Source organism: Catharus ustulatus, chromosome 1 (assembly GCF_009819885.2).
Source record: "Catharus ustulatus isolate bCatUst1 chromosome 1, bCatUst1.pri.v2, whole genome shotgun sequence".
Lineage (NCBI taxonomy): Eukaryota > Metazoa > Chordata > Aves > Passeriformes > Turdidae > Catharus > Catharus ustulatus.
This window is the reverse complement of record NC_046221.1, coordinates 140,173,181-140,191,490: the sequence shown is the minus strand read 5'-3', so window position 1 is coordinate 140,191,490 and position 18,310 is coordinate 140,173,181. Positions and strand designations below refer to the sequence as shown.

At 41.0% G+C, this 18,310-nt stretch overlaps 1 protein-coding gene across 1 annotated transcript in view; it reads right to left on the bottom strand.

Annotated features, from left to right (window-relative positions):
• The window catches only part of GRHL2 (grainyhead like transcription factor 2), a 59,414-nt gene continuing 41,104 nt past the window's right edge, over positions 1-18,310 (bottom strand). Inside the window, exons 11-17 of the mRNA XM_042779397.1 lie at positions 13,198-13,285; positions 12,972-13,111; positions 10,962-10,993; positions 9,782-9,876; positions 6,605-6,690; positions 1,396-1,460; positions 1-198 (exon numbers count right to left, since the gene is read on the bottom strand). Coding sequence (XP_042635331.1) covers positions 84-198; positions 1,396-1,460; positions 6,605-6,690; positions 9,782-9,876; positions 10,962-10,993; positions 12,972-13,111; positions 13,198-13,285 — 621 coding nt within the window. The 3' untranslated portion in view covers positions 1-83. The remainder of the gene's footprint in view (positions 199-1,395; positions 1,461-6,604; positions 6,691-9,781; positions 9,877-10,961; positions 10,994-12,971; positions 13,112-13,197; positions 13,286-18,310) is intronic.

Below are 18,310 nucleotides of genomic sequence, written 5' to 3'. Positions count from 1 at the left end.
TAATGTCTGTCAACTTCATGGGGAATCTGCTTTCCAAGAAGGATGAAATGCTGTGGTTCCTTACAGAAAGGCTCTGCCTGAGGCTAGATCTCTGTCAGTGTGATCTTGAAGCCTTCAACCATGCTCTCCATGTTCAGGATGAATGTGTCCTCATTGGAGTAGTGCTCAATAATGTTGTCATCCATGTTTACCAGGATACTGGTGAAAAAGGCAGAAATCAATGTTTTTATATACCAGGACACTGAAAGGGAAAGCTGTACACTCTGCCACATTGCTTCTCTACAACACAAAACCAGACTCCAGCACATGCCAGTACAGGGCCACAAGTGGGAATTATTGTCAAGATCTGCCCTGTACTCTTTAGTTTTTGGATTAGAGGCTGCTCCTTGCCAGAGTAGTTAGGAGACACACCAGTGGCTGGGCTGTTAACACACTTAGGCTATCTACAGCTGAGATGCACTTCAGATCCCTGGTAGACCCAGCTAGCTGGTGCTTCCCATGCCTGGCACTGGCTCCCACAGGGATATGTCTGTGCTACTCCTCAGGCATGCCATGAGAGCTGCTGCAGCTCTTGGTGTGAGCTGCTAACAGAGGGAAGCAGTGAATTTTGTGCTTTGTACACAGCTCACAGACTTAGAACTCAGCTTGGGCTGAGAGACTATCAACAACAACTATTAGAAGTGTATATGAGCATTTTCCTCCCTCTTTACCTCCAAATGTTTCTCCTGTCGCTCAGAAAGAAGCAAAACATGAGAAGTTTCACCTGTCTTCTCAAAAGCTGAAGAAATCCCCAGACACAACAATGCCCTAAGCTAGAGTTACAGCTAAAAATAAATGATTGGTTTAAAATTATATTGCTACAATATTGTGGTTAAATAGAATTTTTAAAAAGTTGAAGTGATTTAGTTTTATGGCAAGGAGCAGAAGCATAGCTGTTCTAAAAGTCCAGCTGTGATGTTCATGTCTAAATTTTTTCAGCTGAAACCCCTGCAGCTAACATTGCCTGCCTGTCTTTCACAGTAAGATAGTGGCCTACTTCTTCCTAACACTGCAGGAAAACTCCACACTGCACTCACAGCAAAGGCAGCATCTCACAGGCAGGCCCTCCACAATGTCATTAAGCATATTGTCTACAAAACAGACTTTATCCACATATCCACAAACTCTTTCTTCACAGTAAGCTTATGAACACTGGTCAGACATAGATTGGAGATCCATGTTTCCTCTTTTGCCATTCCTTACAGTCTCCATAGACATGAAAATTTCAGGCACATGGGTGTGTCTCCTGAAAGTTTATGTTGCCCACCATCATGAGGCCCCAGGTATAATTGGGATCTCTGAGTACTTCTCAAGGATTCTGCAATAGATCCTTAGTTAGTTAGGCAACTAACTTACCCCTTTTTGCTCTTCTTATAAAGTTTTGCAATCTTTTCAACTGGCAGCCCATATTTCTCAGAGATCTGAAATAATAAAAACATATCACTAAAGATGAATAAGAAATATCAAACAAAATCTCTGCAAACTTTGACGGGATACCTGTACAGAAAAGTCTGTCACAACCATATCATGCTTTCATTTAGGGATGACTTGGGGAGCAGTAATCCTGAACAGCTTAATCAAACCCCAGAAACTCTGACACTATAGTTTTTATAGGGTGTGAATCATCAAAACTGTCCCAGCATCTCCTGGTGCTCTGCTCAAGGAGTCAATGCTCTTCCCAGCCTCAGATTTTACCAGGGAATTTCAATTTTTTTTTCTGTTGTTTCTTAATCTGATTATTTTGGGCTCACGGAAGTAAAGACTTCTCCAACCAGGCAGAGGGCAGACACATGGCAACCCAACAGGAGCTGATGGATTGATGGAACAACAAAAACATACACATTTCTATTTCTCAAAGACATTTCAAGGTTTGATAAGCTAACAGGACTTTCCATGGTGGTACTTTTGTCTGAAAAGTATCTTCAAGGCACCTTTTATTGTGGGAGGGCTACCAACATCAAACACATGGGACTAAGAAGTTTCTGTATTGTTGGGAAGGTGACTCAGTCCTCAGTCTAGTTACTACAGTAGCAAAATGAAAACACTATTTGGCTCACAAAACATCATCTGAGGATATAGATAACATGAGATGCCACAGCAAAGTGTGTTAGCAAGGTAAAGAACTTGTAAAATAAATTTCTTACTAAAGCAACTAGCAGAAAATATAGTAAAACTTTAGAAGGAAGAGCTACTTAGCTGACAAATTACCCATGTCAACAAGTACTTCTTCACTGGGATTCTTTGGCATTGCTTTGCAGTAGTGTACTAGTAACTTCCAAATTATGATTCTTCTCTCAGGAAACAGGTCTCACAGTTCACACTTTAGAAGAGGATTGTCCCAAAAGGCAAAATAGTTACAGAAAAATGACTTTTTTTTTTTTCCCCAGAGATTAATGTTCTGTGGTGCACTACTGCCAAGCAAAGTAAGTTTCCAGCTCTTCCCAAGTGAAATGAAATTGCAGCTGAATAAATGACTACTTATCTTCTGCTTTAGAGAATTGAAATGCATAATTAAAAATCCATTTAAAGACTGGCAAACATCAGTCACTGTAAAATCCTTTCTTTGTGTTTGTATTCAGAACTCTGTTAAGAAAAGATATTTTAGGGAAGTACATTAAAACAAGTATCATGAAAGAGAAAATGGAATGGATAAACTCAGCACTGAGGACAGATTCAAAGAACCACAGGTTCCCATCCAGACAGCCAAGATTCTCTGAAAGAGAGAATTAATAAGCCTTATCTACATCACCTGTAATAGTATAATTGACATCTTAGCCCAGATGCAGTTTTGTACTTAAAAACTATCCCTAGTAATGCACAAGGTTATTAGCCTGACAGGTGTCATTCTGTTCTTGCATTCTATTCTATTCTTGAAGTTTTCTATAGCATAACTCCAAGATTCTGAAGAACCAATAAATAAACCTTCTTACACTGAAAACAGTGTCCTCTATTAGCATACATCCGTGGCTAGTAGAAAGAGGAATAACTGAGGAGGTACAATAGACCCATCCACTCCCTAAATTTTTCACCTAGCAGAGAACAAAATACAAACTGAACTTGGGTGGAATTTGCTACTTCAGTTTCATTTGCACCAGTATTTCACTGGTTCACTGTTTTTTTACTCTTTATTATCCTCTGGATTTGCTTATCATGAACAGAATGACATCAGATAAACAATCGGGTGTTGAATTTTTGTATCTGTGCTTCTGTTGTACCCCTAAATTTAAGTTTTCATGTAAAGCAATAAAAAAATGGCTCCATTTCATCAGACAGTTGAAAAAATCCTTTGTAACAGTCATTGGAGAAAAACTGGCAACCTGAAACTGCAGAAAGTGTCACAACTGTGTGAACACGAGGAAAGGATCTTCCTCTCTGGGTTGTTAACTCTGAAGCCTAGTGATATTGTAAAGATCAGCACTTGAAGACACTTTTCACTGACTCCATGCAAATAAACAAGCTGAGCAAAACATTTCTTGCCAAGGAGGCTTAATAGCAGCTAATATACAGCATTCTGCACATTCCAGCATAAATCTTCCCTAGGATATTTGGCATACCTAACACTCATGCATTCCAAATGTTGCTCTAAGCAGTTTGGGACTCTGGGACATCACTTCCTACATAAACTATGAGAAGTTGGGCTGAGAAAGCCTTGCCTGTCACACTGCCTGTGACAGGTGTAGGATTTATATAACATGCAGGGATTAGTGAGCTTTGCGAAAGACTTCCAGCTGACTGAATAAGCACATTTCTCAGGAACCCCTGGGATTCAATCAATTATACCAAACAGCAAGCTGTGGAAGCAAGGCTTCAAGTGGGGGTATGGGAGAGCTTCCCCCTCACAGTCTCCAGTACAAATGTGCTAAGTCCTGCTGCGGAATTGGAGAAAGCAGAGAGCGAGCATCTGCTAGGCCATCTCACTTAACACCTCTTCTCAGGGTGTTTGCTGCCAGCACCGCTGGGGACCACCACTTAATGCCAACTTCCATACAAAATAACAGCATTTCTCACCTGAACCCAAGTAGGCTACATTAAATTTTAAAAAGGTATCTTTATTTGGAAGAATATTTTTCTTTATCCTCTCCACTGTCCACCTGCCACTCTTCTGAGCAGAGATTTATTTCTGTTAGGATGCCCGAAGCAGTGCGACAGCCTTCTGAGTGGCACTCAAGTACCTGTCTGGGTGTCCCTTTGGGCTGCAGTCCCCTGGCATGGCAAGGTTGTCTGATTGCACAAGCCTCCAGAAATGCTCTCTGCTGGAGTCAGAAGCCAGACAGGGCAATATTTGGGCAGGCCAAGGCATGTAGGAAAACACCTTTGCCGGCTTATTTCTATGAAATGCTCTAGTCTGTTGCCCTACACTGGCTGGAAGATCACATATATAAGCAGGTATCTAATAGCCTAAGCTAGCCCTATTGAACTCAGCTGTTAGCTTTCAATTATAGAAAGATTTTGGGAGATGCTTGAATTTCCCAGTTTGAACTGCCTCCTCCAATTTGAATAAATATGTGATTTTGCACATTGTAAGACTGAGGTACCTACTGAGAGACACAGTTATCCTGACTTTGGATCAGGCTGAAAGCAGAATGTAGAGCTGGTCAATCACCACATATGTGTGATGTTTTGCTCTTTTCTGTTGATCAAGACTGACCAGTGAAAACCAAATATCTGCATTGCCTCCTGAGATGTGCAGCATTTCAGAAACCCCAGACCTCTAAATATTTGCCAAAAGAAAGATATCTGAGAAGGAATCTAATTGTTAATTTGGAAAGGGGATATACATGAGAATAAAATAAACATAGGATCTGAGAAAACCATATCATTAATAACAGAAAGTTAGGGAAAAGTCAAAGACCAGGAATAGGGACTAACGATAAGGAAAAAAAGTAAAATCATAAGCAGAGAAGGAGGGTATGACTGAGGATCACTGGAGCTCTCTTTCAGATCTGGGGATCTGTAATACTCAGAGGCTCAGTTCCTAAATTCTTAATATTGAGAGTAGAATGGAGCATTCAGGATATGTACAATTACAAAATTGCATGATTTGCTGCAATGACTGTAGGGAGAATATTTAAGAATGTGCACTTTGACAGCTTTCTGGCATTGTTTTATCCACAATATCCTACCAAAGAGAATTAAAATTTTCTGAATGCGTTAGTTCCAGTGAACTGGGACATTTTACAACAGATTAGATTTCTCTGGTGCCGAAAACATGCCAGTGAGTCAGCAGCTGCGCTGAGTTATGCAAAAAACCTTTCCTGCTTCTGCACCAGTTTTGTTTTCATTACATGGTGGCTGGAGAACAGGCATGGAGAGGCACAGACTACTGGAGATAAAATATTCAAGCTAGTTTGAACAGTTACAGAAAGATAACAACATACTTTTAACTTCCACACAAAGACAAGATGAAATCATATTGCAGCTTACTATGAATCAGACTACTGCCTCTTCAAGCAAAGCCTGGTTTTTGTCATCCTTGTGCTCTGCCTGACAGCTGAGCTGCAGTCACAGCTAACAAACAGCATCGGCAGAAGCACAGCTAGGACATCCTTATTGTGCCACTGACTCTCCTCAGAGATACTCTCATCTAAATAGAGGCCTTAAGCAATTTCACTAACCCACAAATCTTTTTCTGCCTCCTGCAACTGGCCAAATATTGACCAAATAACTCAATCTTTACTGCATTAAAAGTGTTCTGTACATGCAACAAGATACTGTGACAGTTTTAAGAGAGTATAAATATACACACTTCTAGCACTTGGCTGAGTTCTCTAGGGGCACTTTCATCCATTTCTGTCTTTTCCCCTACATGTAAACAAGGCTGGAAATCAACTCAGCATCCCACATGTCAATCTCACATTCCCCCACTGAAGCAGTGAGACACGTGATTATTTCTTAACTCTTCCCTTGCCAAATTTCACGAGCCATCAGCTCATATGAACAGGATTAAACATGGAAACAGCAACTCTTATGACAGCTAATGGGAAACAAACAAAACTCAGAGAAATAGAAGGCAACTTGTAGGTAGGTCAGGCTGTAAGTGAGGGCTAGAGAAGGAATTTGAAAAAACACATGAATGACAAGTCTGCACTGGCTCAGCACCTGCCTCTTACATGCTGGATAGCAATTGCACAAAGGCCATATGAAATTCCCACAGAAACAGTACATCTTTGGGCCTCTTCTTGGACACCAGGCTGGGAATGTTCTGATAAGCATTACAGGAAAAGATTCAACAGGCTCTGAACCATCAGTTCAGAAAGAAGCATTTCAGAAAATGAAGCTTGCACCTCTCTCCTTCCCTGACTGGTTAACTACTGCTATTCCTCAAAGCTCAGGTTGCCAATAATCAGCTTTGTGACGCTGTTTAAACCCAGTAACCTGCTGACAACACTGAATTAGGAAAATGCCAGCATTTAAGAGCTGCACTCCAGAAACCCTGTAAGAAATGCTTTAAAAGCCCTTGAGAATAACTTCATCTTTATATTATGGTCCATGTCAATAATATGTGTAAAGCCTCAAGACCTTCTTGCCAAGGAAGACAAACAATGTGGTGACATTGGATACTTACAGCTTCCATTAGCCCCTTTACTGTCGGTGATTTCAGCATCAAAGCATCAAATACCTCATCTGTCTCCTTCCTCACATACAAAAGCACTGAAATAGAAAGAAAAAATCAAACTTAGAGCAGGTTCAGTCAATTGCACTGATGAAATACCCCGCACTGAACAGGAAAACAAATGTTAATCCATGACAGATAAAACGAAGCAATGAAGATGGTTTGCACTTAAAAAGATGTACCTTTATTATCATCAGTGATTTAGATATGGACAACACATCATATTTGCATTAAAAACATAGTATTGAAAATTCAGCAAATTTAATCTAATGTGAAGAACCTCCTTCTTCTAGAATCTAAATCTCCATTACAGAAAGAAGCTAAAAAGCACTGGGGCCTTGTCCCTTGGTTATAGGACAAAACACACAAGTTAGGTCTTCTTAAACCTGTCTTGCCATGTATACCTCTCCAGGCTTAATCTAAAAGGCTGGGAAAGGACATTCAAAAAAAGCAAGTCTGTGTTGTCTTTAGCTGTGCCTTTGAAATCAAAATCAAGGAAAAGGTAAAGAAATAGTTGTCCTTGACATTACTATGCAGATGACTGCAAATAGCCTGACCAGTATGAAAATAAATACTGGGAAAAATGAGTTCAAAGTAATTTGAGACGTTACAGGTGAGACACTCAAGAGCACAGCTGGTAGACAGGCATTTACCAGTGTGCCCACCTTCTTAGGTACCCAAATGCCATTTCTGTTTCTTTTCCTCCCTCAGATGCCCTGCTAGCTGTTAGTTGTCCACAGGCACAATGCCCTACCCTCTCTAGCTTTTGTTTTCTTCACACTTGTGCAGGTAAAAGGAGAAACCTTGCTATAACATAGCAAAAGCAAAGTAGACATGTACAAAGCATATAAGCATAGACACTAGAAAAGTGTTTTGGGCATCATCTCATGACTGATAAGTAAGAGGTTAAACAAGATGTTCTGCAATTTATTTGGTTGCCTAAATAAACTGCCTTTTCAAATATCACTGCTGCACATGAGGTATAAATAAGCATGCACTGTTATGTCTGTATGAACAAATTGCAAAATACATTGGTAACCTTTTTTTTTTTGGGTAGATAGAAAAGGGCATCTTTTGAAACTGCAAATTCTCATGGTCCAAGAGATATTTTCACCAGATAACTCAATAGATGCTGAGCAGATGAACCAAAAAATATGATGGTAATTTTCAAATGGAAGTAACTGTGTAGAAGTTAATGCCCAGGCCAAGACTCTAGCAGAATGGACTTGGGCCCATTGTAGTTTCTTTGCCTAGGTCTTGAAATGACTGGAGAAAAATCACGGGTAGTTCAGCCCCCAAATCAGCTTACAAACCAAAGATGTAGAACAATGTTGGGTGTTTTGCATCCTCAGTTCAGAAATACCAGCCATGAAACTGCGACCACAGCATGCAGAGCCACATCCTTTTCACCTCTTTGGGGCCTAGCCTGAGAACATCCTTTTAATGGACTTAGAAGATGTGCCAACTTTGGGTCACAACTTAAACTTTCAAAATGTAAAAGAAAAGGAATTCCACACCAGGTTCCAGATGGCAGGAAGTTCACCAGAGCAAAGGCCATGCTGGAAGAGCATTGGCCTCCAGCCAGCATAGTCCAAGATGAGAGAAACACTGAACAGGAAGGGGATGTGAAGAGAGGATCCTCCAGCTTCTCTGGTTTCTGTGCCTCTCCTGGATTTAATCATTTTACATAGTTTTGCCACCAGCTGATTTTTTTTTTCTTTCTAATCTTACCCTTGAAATGCTTGCAAGTCCTGAATGATATCAAAACAACTAACCACAGCAAAGGACAGAAATAATCAAAGGAAAGCAATACCTCCTTGCAGGCAACTTCCTAGGCTTCCAGCTGGGAAACCAAGGTGAAATTGTAGGAAATGACAGTTCTTTATGTAGCCCTCATGGTTGTCATCTTCAGTTTGCTAGAGCTCTGATAATGTGAATTTGGCCAAGGTCTTGAGTCAACCAAATGCAAGTCCATGGTCAGTGCCGACCTCACATCATTAATTTAAGATTTAATTAAAAGAATCATTTGTTCACATTTATTTCAAGAAGATATCAGTCTCCATCCTATAACCTTCTTTGCTTCTCCTGGTTCAAGCACAGTACCCTAACCAACATGGAACCTTTGAAAATGCAGATGTGTGGGAAGTAATTTCTGTAAAGCTCAAAGGAGTCTTACAAATGGTACAACTAAGAAAAACCCACTTCACTTCTGTACCTTCTTGCTTTGTTCTCTCACAACCTGACAGGTGAACCTCAAAATACTTGCAAGTTATAGTTGCTTAAGTTTGTCAGTAAACTAACACGACAGAACTCATAAGACTGAAGGAATGGCAAATATTCTCCAGGGTGTTTAACTGTGACAGTGTAGGAATTTATCACGGATGGCACTGCACTGGAAGTAATTACACACAAAACAGAATTTGTGGACAAAACCACCTTCACTGCAAAGTTTAGCAGCTCAGCCTAAGCTGTTGTTTCAATGTTATTCAACTTAAGCTTCATTTGTAGCAGACTGGAAAACAGAAGTTGGTCGAGCATATGCAACTGTAATAATACCCACCTAGGCAGTAAAAACAGTTAAGAAAAACAAACCCTTAAACAACTCAGTTACATCTGCTGGAAGATGTCTCTCCATGTCTTATACTTCTAACAGGGTAGGAAATTTCTGAGATTTTATTCCAGACAATCTAAGTCTGCAGCCAGCAGGAGCTTGCCTGTTAAGGTCTCTGTATTTGACCCAATGCATCTTGCATATTTGCTTGTGATCTCAGCCAGAACAGAAAAGATGAGCAAAAGTTAAAAAAAGACCATCACAGATTTGCTACTAGAACTTTTATGAACTTTGTAGCTTGGCCAAGAAGCAAGAAACTTTCTAGTTTTTTTTTCTATACACTTGTGTCCTGATCCCTTCTTGAGTAAGCATAGTCCTTTCATTTTTTCTTTTAAGTAATTTCTAGCATTTGTTAAAATGCCTCATTATAGACTGGCAGATGCAAAGATCTCTTCTCCCATCCACCCATATTTGCACTAGCATTCTACAACTGAATTTGTCCAAGCCACACCTGCCCTTCCCAGCTTGAGGTTTGAGTTCCACAGAATTATTTTTAACTGCTAAGAATTGACTGTTACCTCTTTTCAGACCTTCTTCTTTGATTTGTTTCAAAGGGGAGGGACCAAACTCTTCCTCCACTGGCCGGAAAATCCTTTTGACCAGGACACTGCTACTAGAATACACAAAACAGGGACCATGTCACAGTAAAACTGTGCCCACATCAGAAGAGGAGACAACAGCAACAGTCATGACTCACTTTGTACTTTGGCATAAACACCCACTAGATACTCAAGTAGCACCAAAAGCAGAAACTGCAAGGATTTAGCTTTTGATGCTTATCTGAATTATCCAGGGCTCTTAAATTGCCGAGACTGACTGGCTGGGACAGCTGACAGGAAAATATGTTCCAACATTACACGCTAATTTGAAAACACTTAACTGTTTAAATATTGAGGGGATGGGGATGGTTATTGCTTGATGCAATAAACCCCTTTGTTTTTCAAATTCCATTATAAGCCTTATGAAGAGCATTAGTTTCAAAAAGAAATAAAAATGTCTCATGTTTTCAAGTCAGTGTTGACTGCAGGTGCTTGACCACTCCCTACCACAGGTCACAGGTTTATGGGAGTGTAGTTATGTTACTCCAGAATCTCAGACTTGAGGGCGTTCACTTGGGGATTCAAACAACTTACAAAAGTATGGGGCTGGCACACAATGTGGACTGAAGTTCAGCAACCCTTATTAAAACCTTTATTTCACAGCATATCTAGCTATTAGAGGGACTTTCATCAGTTCATCCAGTCCCTCCAAAGTCAGATAAAGGTACTCCCATTTCCAACCTCTGTCCTTCCCAGGTTCTCTGTTGTCTTTGTCTTTTTCTTCTGGCACTTGGCCATTCTTTCTTCAGTCCCTATATTTGATGCATACATGTGTGTGCACTGCTAAACAGCTTTCAGGAATGCAGTGAAGCTCAGTGGTCCAGTAAAAAAATTCCCATTTTTTAAGTTATTTGAGAACCCTCATGCTTACATAGATGACACTTCTTTTTCATATATATTGTCCTGTCCTGTATTCAACCTTAGGGGTCTTTTAATTGGAAGCGTATTAAAATACAGACATAAAAAGCAGACAGTTTACTTGGGAGAACATGAGGGAAGGGGGAGAAAGAGGTCACTTTGATCTGATTTCGTATTTTGTATCAACTTTCTATGAGTTTAAACTCTTAACTGCAAAGCTGGTGAAACAAAAAAAGCTTACCCTTCTCTCTCGTCATCTGTATTATAGTAAACCTAGAAGGATGGAAATAAAAATCAATTATTCCCAAAACTCAGACACTTGCTTAACAGAATAACTTCAACAGGGAGAAAAAACAACAAGTGTTTTGCAGTTTGTCATATGTTAAAAATCCTCTCCCTCCTGTAAAACACAAACATCTCTAGTTCTAGCTGTCATCCAGAAGAAGTGTGGCTTAGGGAAACTGCTGTTGAATATCATCTAGTGGAAATATATCAAAGTTTGAGAGACATGACCCTCTTCCCTCACTTATATAATTTTCCCAATTATTTTACAATCCTCTAAATCAGATTGCTGATCACCTAAATTACCTCTAATACAGATTAAGCCACAACAGTCGCAAGCTTTTTTATGTATTTAATATTGTCTGAAAATCTAATTAAACTATAAGGAACAAGATTAAACTACAGGTCTAATGGAATACAATTACTAATGGTACAGCTGAACATTTTTTGCACATGCTGTGGGCAGAAGTTTTGTGCAAATCTGCATGGCTCAGAGTCATCAGGACCAAATTTACAGCAGCAGGAAATGCAGCTGACAGTAGCAGGGGAGGTATAAAATCCCAGTCTGTTGTCCAACACCTTACAGAACAGTCAGCTAAACTCCTCACAGTGTGCCTGCACTGCAGGCCTGCACCAAGAAGTGCAGCAGCCATGCAGCTGCTGAGCTGCAGTGCAAGCAGAGGGTGGAGGCGCTGGGCACTGCAGTTGCTCCTGCTGGGTAGGGCAAACCACCTCACGTGGGTCTCCAGCACTGGTGCTGGCAAGACTCAGCTCTCACTGGGAGCCTTCACTGCTGATCCTGTGCAATGAAAATAGCTCAGAGGTGTGTGTGTGCAAAGCTGAGGTCTGTAACTATGAGTTACAGCAATAAAAGACATGGCTGAACATTGCCTAAGAGCTAGGAAATGGGGATATTTTCCAGTTAGTTTAGAAAATTATTTACAGGATTATAAATACTAAGGAATGCTGTCTCCTGTTTTGAAACAAATCCACATTCTGGTTTGAAAGCCATGAGGACAGAAGGTACCCAACACTGATATGTGAGTGGGCGTCTTTCCAAATTGGGAGAGTAAGCCAGTGACAGCTGCAATTACAATGTCTGTGCTCTCTGGGCTTTGCTAAACCAGAATTCCCACTGCTTCAAAATAACTGACAATTCCAACACTCAGTTTCATTTAATCTTCATCATTTTACTATTTTTCAGCAAGATGTATATTAAATTTCCTCATCAACTATTTGTCTTTATAAACACATGCATAAAAGTCTCATTTTACTCCCTGAGATGTTAATAAATAACATATTCATAATAAAAAAGTTGCCAGAGGTGACCCTCCTGTTCACGTTTTCAACTTCCCAGCAGGTGATAAAGTAAAAAAAAAGTCAAGTCAGGAAAGACTTCCTTATGTTTACTAGTGATAATATCTGCCAATACTGAGTATTAACATCAGTATGATGGAGTTTTACTTGGAAAAGTGAAAATATTTTTTCAAGGAATTTCCAGATCTGTAGGTGACGCCAACAGAAGATGGGTAGTGGTGTTCAGTGACCCTACTCTTGACCTTCCTGTGCGTGTAAGAGCTTGGTCTTTGTTTTCAGCTGTGACAGGGAGGGGGATCTCTGCTACCACAAGGTGGCACTTCATTTCACCAAGCCAAAGAGTGCACTCAAAACCAGATTGCGTTTCAGTCACAAATTAACCTTATATTTAAAAGCAATAAAATTACAAAACTGTAACAAAACCAAACTATTCAGTTGTCAAAGAAGTATAAACTCCTTCTTCAAACCCAGAACTCAGACAGGTACTTATCTCTTGTAAAGTCTTCTATAACTGATGTGCCAAAACTGCATTTACCAAAATGAGAGCTGAAACAAGCAGCCCCCAGGAACAGTGATTTATTTCCCTAAAACCTGCCCCAGAGCAGAGGTAGCCAGGTGGCAAGTGGGCACCTGTCATCTCATTACTTCCTACCTGTCCAGTTCTTTGTAGGTTTCCAAAGTGAACATCTGGTATGAAGAGGACTGGCTGGGAATCCAGGTCAGCCATTGTTTTGAAGAAGGTGATATCACTCTTTTTCTGCAGAGGGAGTGCACTCAATTTCCCTTCAGCTGCTAGGTGAATCACAAAGCACAGGGTTGTGAAAGGAGGCATGTTAAGCAGGACTTAGCCCCAGACCAGAAAGGCCCACTTTACTCACCATTATTACATGAGGCTTGGGATGCCTGGCCTTTGCCTTTCTTCCTATTCTGCTTTCTCTCTTCATCTCGGATTTTCCTTTCTGCTCCCTGATGCAAAAAAGACAACCCACAGATATTACCCAAAGAGGAAGCACTGTGAGCATTGAACTCTGCAATACCTGGAACTACAGCAATAGATGCACAGAAATGCTAAAAGAGAAACTGGTTATTTTTCATTGAAGACAGATCTGTCCAGTCTGTTTGGAAGGTACCAGGCTTTACATGGATCCCCTGTACCCAAGACTGAGCTGGCACATCCAGTAGCTCCCAGGGCTACAGACAACAAGGGGAACATATCCACATGTTGGTTTGGAGGAGCCAGGATAGGCAGTGTGCAGTCTCTAGCAGGACTAATGCCAGCATAATTCGTGCAAAGGGCAGACAGAGTGCTCAGGCCAAGTATTTTGTATATATAATGGCATAAAACACCTGCAGGATTGCTATCATTTCACATAATGTCTGTGCTGAGGTCTTTCCTAAACTCTCCTCCACCCACTTTGTCTGGGGTTGGCATTGCTCCACTGTAGCCAGCTGTGGAGAGCCTTTGAGAACTGACAGTCCAAAAAGGCTGTGCTGACAGCTTGCCAAAATTGCAAGGGTTCTTACAGAAAAATGCAGGCATTTCAAACTGGGAGAAGCTCTCCAGAAATAGGAAAGCAGAGTAGCACTGCCCTATTAGGCACCAGGAACTCCTGGGAAGTTGCAGGCTTCTGTTATGTAAATACACTCTTAACAAGTTTAAAAAATAAAACTTGTTATTGACACAAAAAGCAGCAACACCTCCTTTGAAGTTCTCCTAATTTACTTTATAAATAACACCTATCACATTGTGAAGGGTAATGAAGATCCATATGCTCCCAGACAGTTGGCATGCAAGATTACAGATTTTTTTTTCCAAATTAAAATTAGAAGTTTCTTGAATAGAAAGGGAGGGGAGGGAGGTAAGGGAAGCAAAAAATACCCACTCAAGATGGCAAAATTCACACATGAGTCAATGAACCAAGTTTAAAAAGAGTGCAAGGAACACAGATGTACTCCTGGTTGCGACCTATCAGTAGATTTCCAGTGGTTGAAAGAGTTGGAGAAAGAAATGGCTCTTTAGGAAAACATGAACGTGTAAAACAGAAACAACTGCCTCCAGACCAGATCCCAGTCCAGTTGTCACTCACCAACCTCAACCACAGAAGCCAAGGGATTCAGAGTTATGCACTTAACCAAATTGTTTCTAGAGGTACATTTGTAACCTTTAAAGTCACCTGTTCTTTTTAAGAAAGCAGTAAAAATACACATCACAGCCACTGTTTGGCAAAAAGCACATCCTGAGAAATCTGTGCTGCACAAAGGGCTCTGCCAGGTGGCCACAGCCCTACCTGCCACTCAGTGCTCAGCTCTGCTACTCACAGGGAACGGGATGAACCACCAAAGTATTTCATACATGGCAGCAAGTGCAAGTTTCCTCTCAGGAAAGCAGAAACTGTGGAGGACTCAGCCTTTTATACATAATAAAAAGTGTATGTTTTACTGATTTGTAACCATGAACTTGGTGACGCTTCACAACTTTCTCTTCATTCAAAGCAACACACCCCAAGATCTCTGGGGTGCAGGCAATCCCTGAGCTGGGCAGTCATTCCCATACAACAGTGTTTATTTGTGCCACAGCCACTTCACAAACTACCTACCAGTCCTTTTGATCATGGCACAAGGCAGGGGCCAGCCAACCCTACAGGATGGATGTCACTGTCACAGGGATGAGACCACAAAATGATCTTTGCATACTAGAGTATTCTGCTGCATAGTTTTGGCAGCTGAGCCATCTGACACGTGCCTAATAAACCACAATTTGCACATCACTTCAGAACAGAAGAAATAACCCTCTTAGGACTATAAACTATGCCATGACCAGTGAAATAATGAAATGAGTTCTTAATATTTTCATCTTGTATAAATGCAAGGAGTACTTCTGCTACTAATCATCAAAAAAATGCAGCCTATGAATTTCAGCTGATTTAAAGTATTTTCTTTCTAATTCTTCAACTCATTTAAACTTAAGTCTTACATTCTAGCTCCAGCCTGACAAAGCCCTTGTCCTCATAAGGACCACTCCCATCACCACTCTGATGCTCATGTGTACACTTGCTTCTTGTTCCAGTCTAAAGCATTCCGTATCTCACTGGGCATCTCACATAAACATCAGCCTTCTTCTCTCCAAATCTGAAAATTAATAGGCAATTGGAGTTGCTCAATAGTGTATGATAGTCCATTTTCTCTACGATGTTCCACATCAAAAACCAGGACACAACTGTATATATTCCAAATAACATGTATTTTTTTCAGGTTAAAGAAAACTGGATTAATTTATTTTATTTTGGATCAATGTTAGGGTATTTGCCAAGTCAAGTTCTGCTTCTTTTCGGCAAAGATAATCACATATAGAAAATCAAGTAGCTCTGAAGTCCCAGTTTTTCCATACACAGTGGCTAAAGCATCGTGCAACATATAAATATAAATAGCCCTGGTAGCAAGTTTCCCTGACAACCTACTTAAGGAATAAAAATTATATATTCTTATAATGCAGTATCAGTGATCTGCACATGATAAAAATGCTGCAAGGGCAGAGAATTAGCACTGAGAAAACAAGATATGGACTGTAACAAATGCTTTGAAGATTACCTACTGAAAAACAAAAATGGACAAAAGATTGGAGAACAAATAGGGAGTATGGTAAAGTTATATTTGTTAAGTAACTTTTGCAGCCTTTGCAGCATTTATCTCCATACATTTATGTCACAAAGCACACGTTGGATGTGAGTTGGTGTTGTTCTCTAGTTTACATGTAAACTAATACAAAAATCAAGGAATCGCTGGAATAAATACTAAAATATATATAATATGTACCACTTAGCTAAATGAAGTTTTATTTCTTCAAAGATAACTCTTTCCATGACAGCTATGCTGTGTTCAGCTACAAGACATTACAGCAATTTCATGACTACAAGCCGCACCATTTTGACTAAAATTTTGCTCCCACCCCGGAAATGTAGCTTACACTCAGGAGCGGTTAATATGTGGAAAACTTTCTGAAATTTCCAACCCCGGAAGTGCAGCCAAGGTGCCGAGCTGAGCACCTGCCAGTAAAACCCAGGATTGTGCGATTGTTACAAATTGGTTACTCTGTTACGCAGCAGGTGGAGGCGGGCTCCGTGCCGGCAGTGCGGGGGGGAAGGTGGGGGCTCCCTCCTGCAGCCCGGGGGAGAGGCGGGGGGATCCGTGCTGCCATCCCTGTGGCTCAGGGGAGAGGTGGGGGGCTTCCTCCTGCCGGTCCCGCGGCCCGGGGGGGAGGCAGGGGCTCCCGCCCCCGCCTGCTGTAGCAGGAGCAGGTGGACTCCGTCCCCTCCTGTCGCCGCGGGTGCCGGCAGGTTCCGTCCCTGCCTGCTGCCGCGGGGCAGCGTCGGGCAGGGGTGAGCGAGCCTGGTGGCAGTGGCGGCCAGCCCCGAGCGGCCCTGCTGAGCGGCAGCACCGATCTGGGCCACCCAGCCCTAATAGCAGCCCCGAGCAGGCCGGGCCCACATGGCCTGAGCCGAGCCAGCAAACCCCACCATCCCGCGATTCTGTTACTAATTGGTAACTTTGTTGCACGTGGTTCCTCGCTGCGAATAACAGAGCAGCTTATAATCAGGTGCAGTTTATGTATGGACAAAGAAGGAAATGTTGCCGACACCCGGAGATGCGGCTTATAATCAGTGTGGCTTGTAATCGTGAAATTACTGTACTTCGTCAGCGAATTTTCTTAAAAACTGAACACCTCCACCTGTGATTTATCTAAGTGAATATACAAAAACACCCACTGGTCCTAAAGAGGCACCTCCATTGCAGAAAGAAACATTTGTAATAACACCTCAGGCACAGAAATTTTTTCTTCCGTGTTCCAAAACAAAAAACACTTCATACTTAGGCAGGAGGAATTTACTGTGCAGTTCCACTAGTCCAGGTGATTGTAATAAATCAGGTACTTTTCTCATCAGCTTCACTGTGAGGCTGTCAGATTGGGGCATAACAGAACAGTTCACACTTTCAGAATTTACAAAGATCATTATATGTTTGCTGGCTTTTTGGGGTTTTTTTTTATGTTCCTATAGTATCTCTTCAATTGATCATCACAAGGAGGTGGGTAATAAATAACAGTCTCAGCTTCATGGATTTTCCCAAAGATGCAGCAAGCTTTGTCCATGTCACTGGAGGGAGAGTCACAGGCTAGCAAGAGAAACTGAACCATTTAGAACCACCCTAACCAGAGCCAGGGGTTTCTTTTGACATCTTGGAAAGATAAGGATACCCAGCCACACCAGCTACCTTCCTCTAAGCACGATGAATTCTCCCAATGCCACCAGCAAGTGGAAATTCATCAAACATTCATTTACTTACAAAAGCCCTGTGACAAAGGGATGTAGGTAAAGCTCTGGCAGCATAAGTTTGGGGAGAAGCAAGAATTCATCTCTTACCAAGTGCCAATTAGCACAAACTGTCATGTGAATTGACCGCGATAATTTTCATTCGCTCAAGTCATTTTCACACCTGCATTAACTTAAAAAGCTCTACATGTGTGTATACATTTATATTAAACAGATATACAGCCTATTATCAATATCCTTGAGCCCTTAAGTTCCCACTTCCAAAACATTTTTTATGGGTATAACACTTTAACCACTCTTGTGATCTTTCCTTCTACTTTGAGACAGTTTTGATTAATAGACTCAACATTCATTTCCTGCTTTCTAGTCTGGATATTTGAGGCTCCAATTAAGCCAATAGATGCAATGAATATGTATTATTCAAAATCTCCACCAGTTGTATCTAGAGGTCACCCTTGATGAGTTTGTGCTCTGAATTTCCTTCCTTTTTTTAAATAATTCAAATTTTTCTAATTGCTCTTCAGAAACAGGTAGATGAAAAAGACTTGTTACTTTGATATTTACTGAGCTTTTAACATCCAGCTGTAGCTTCAAATCTCTCAATATTTGACATTCAAAGTTACAATTAAAAGCATAGCATTTTGGCTGCAAGAAGACCACAGTG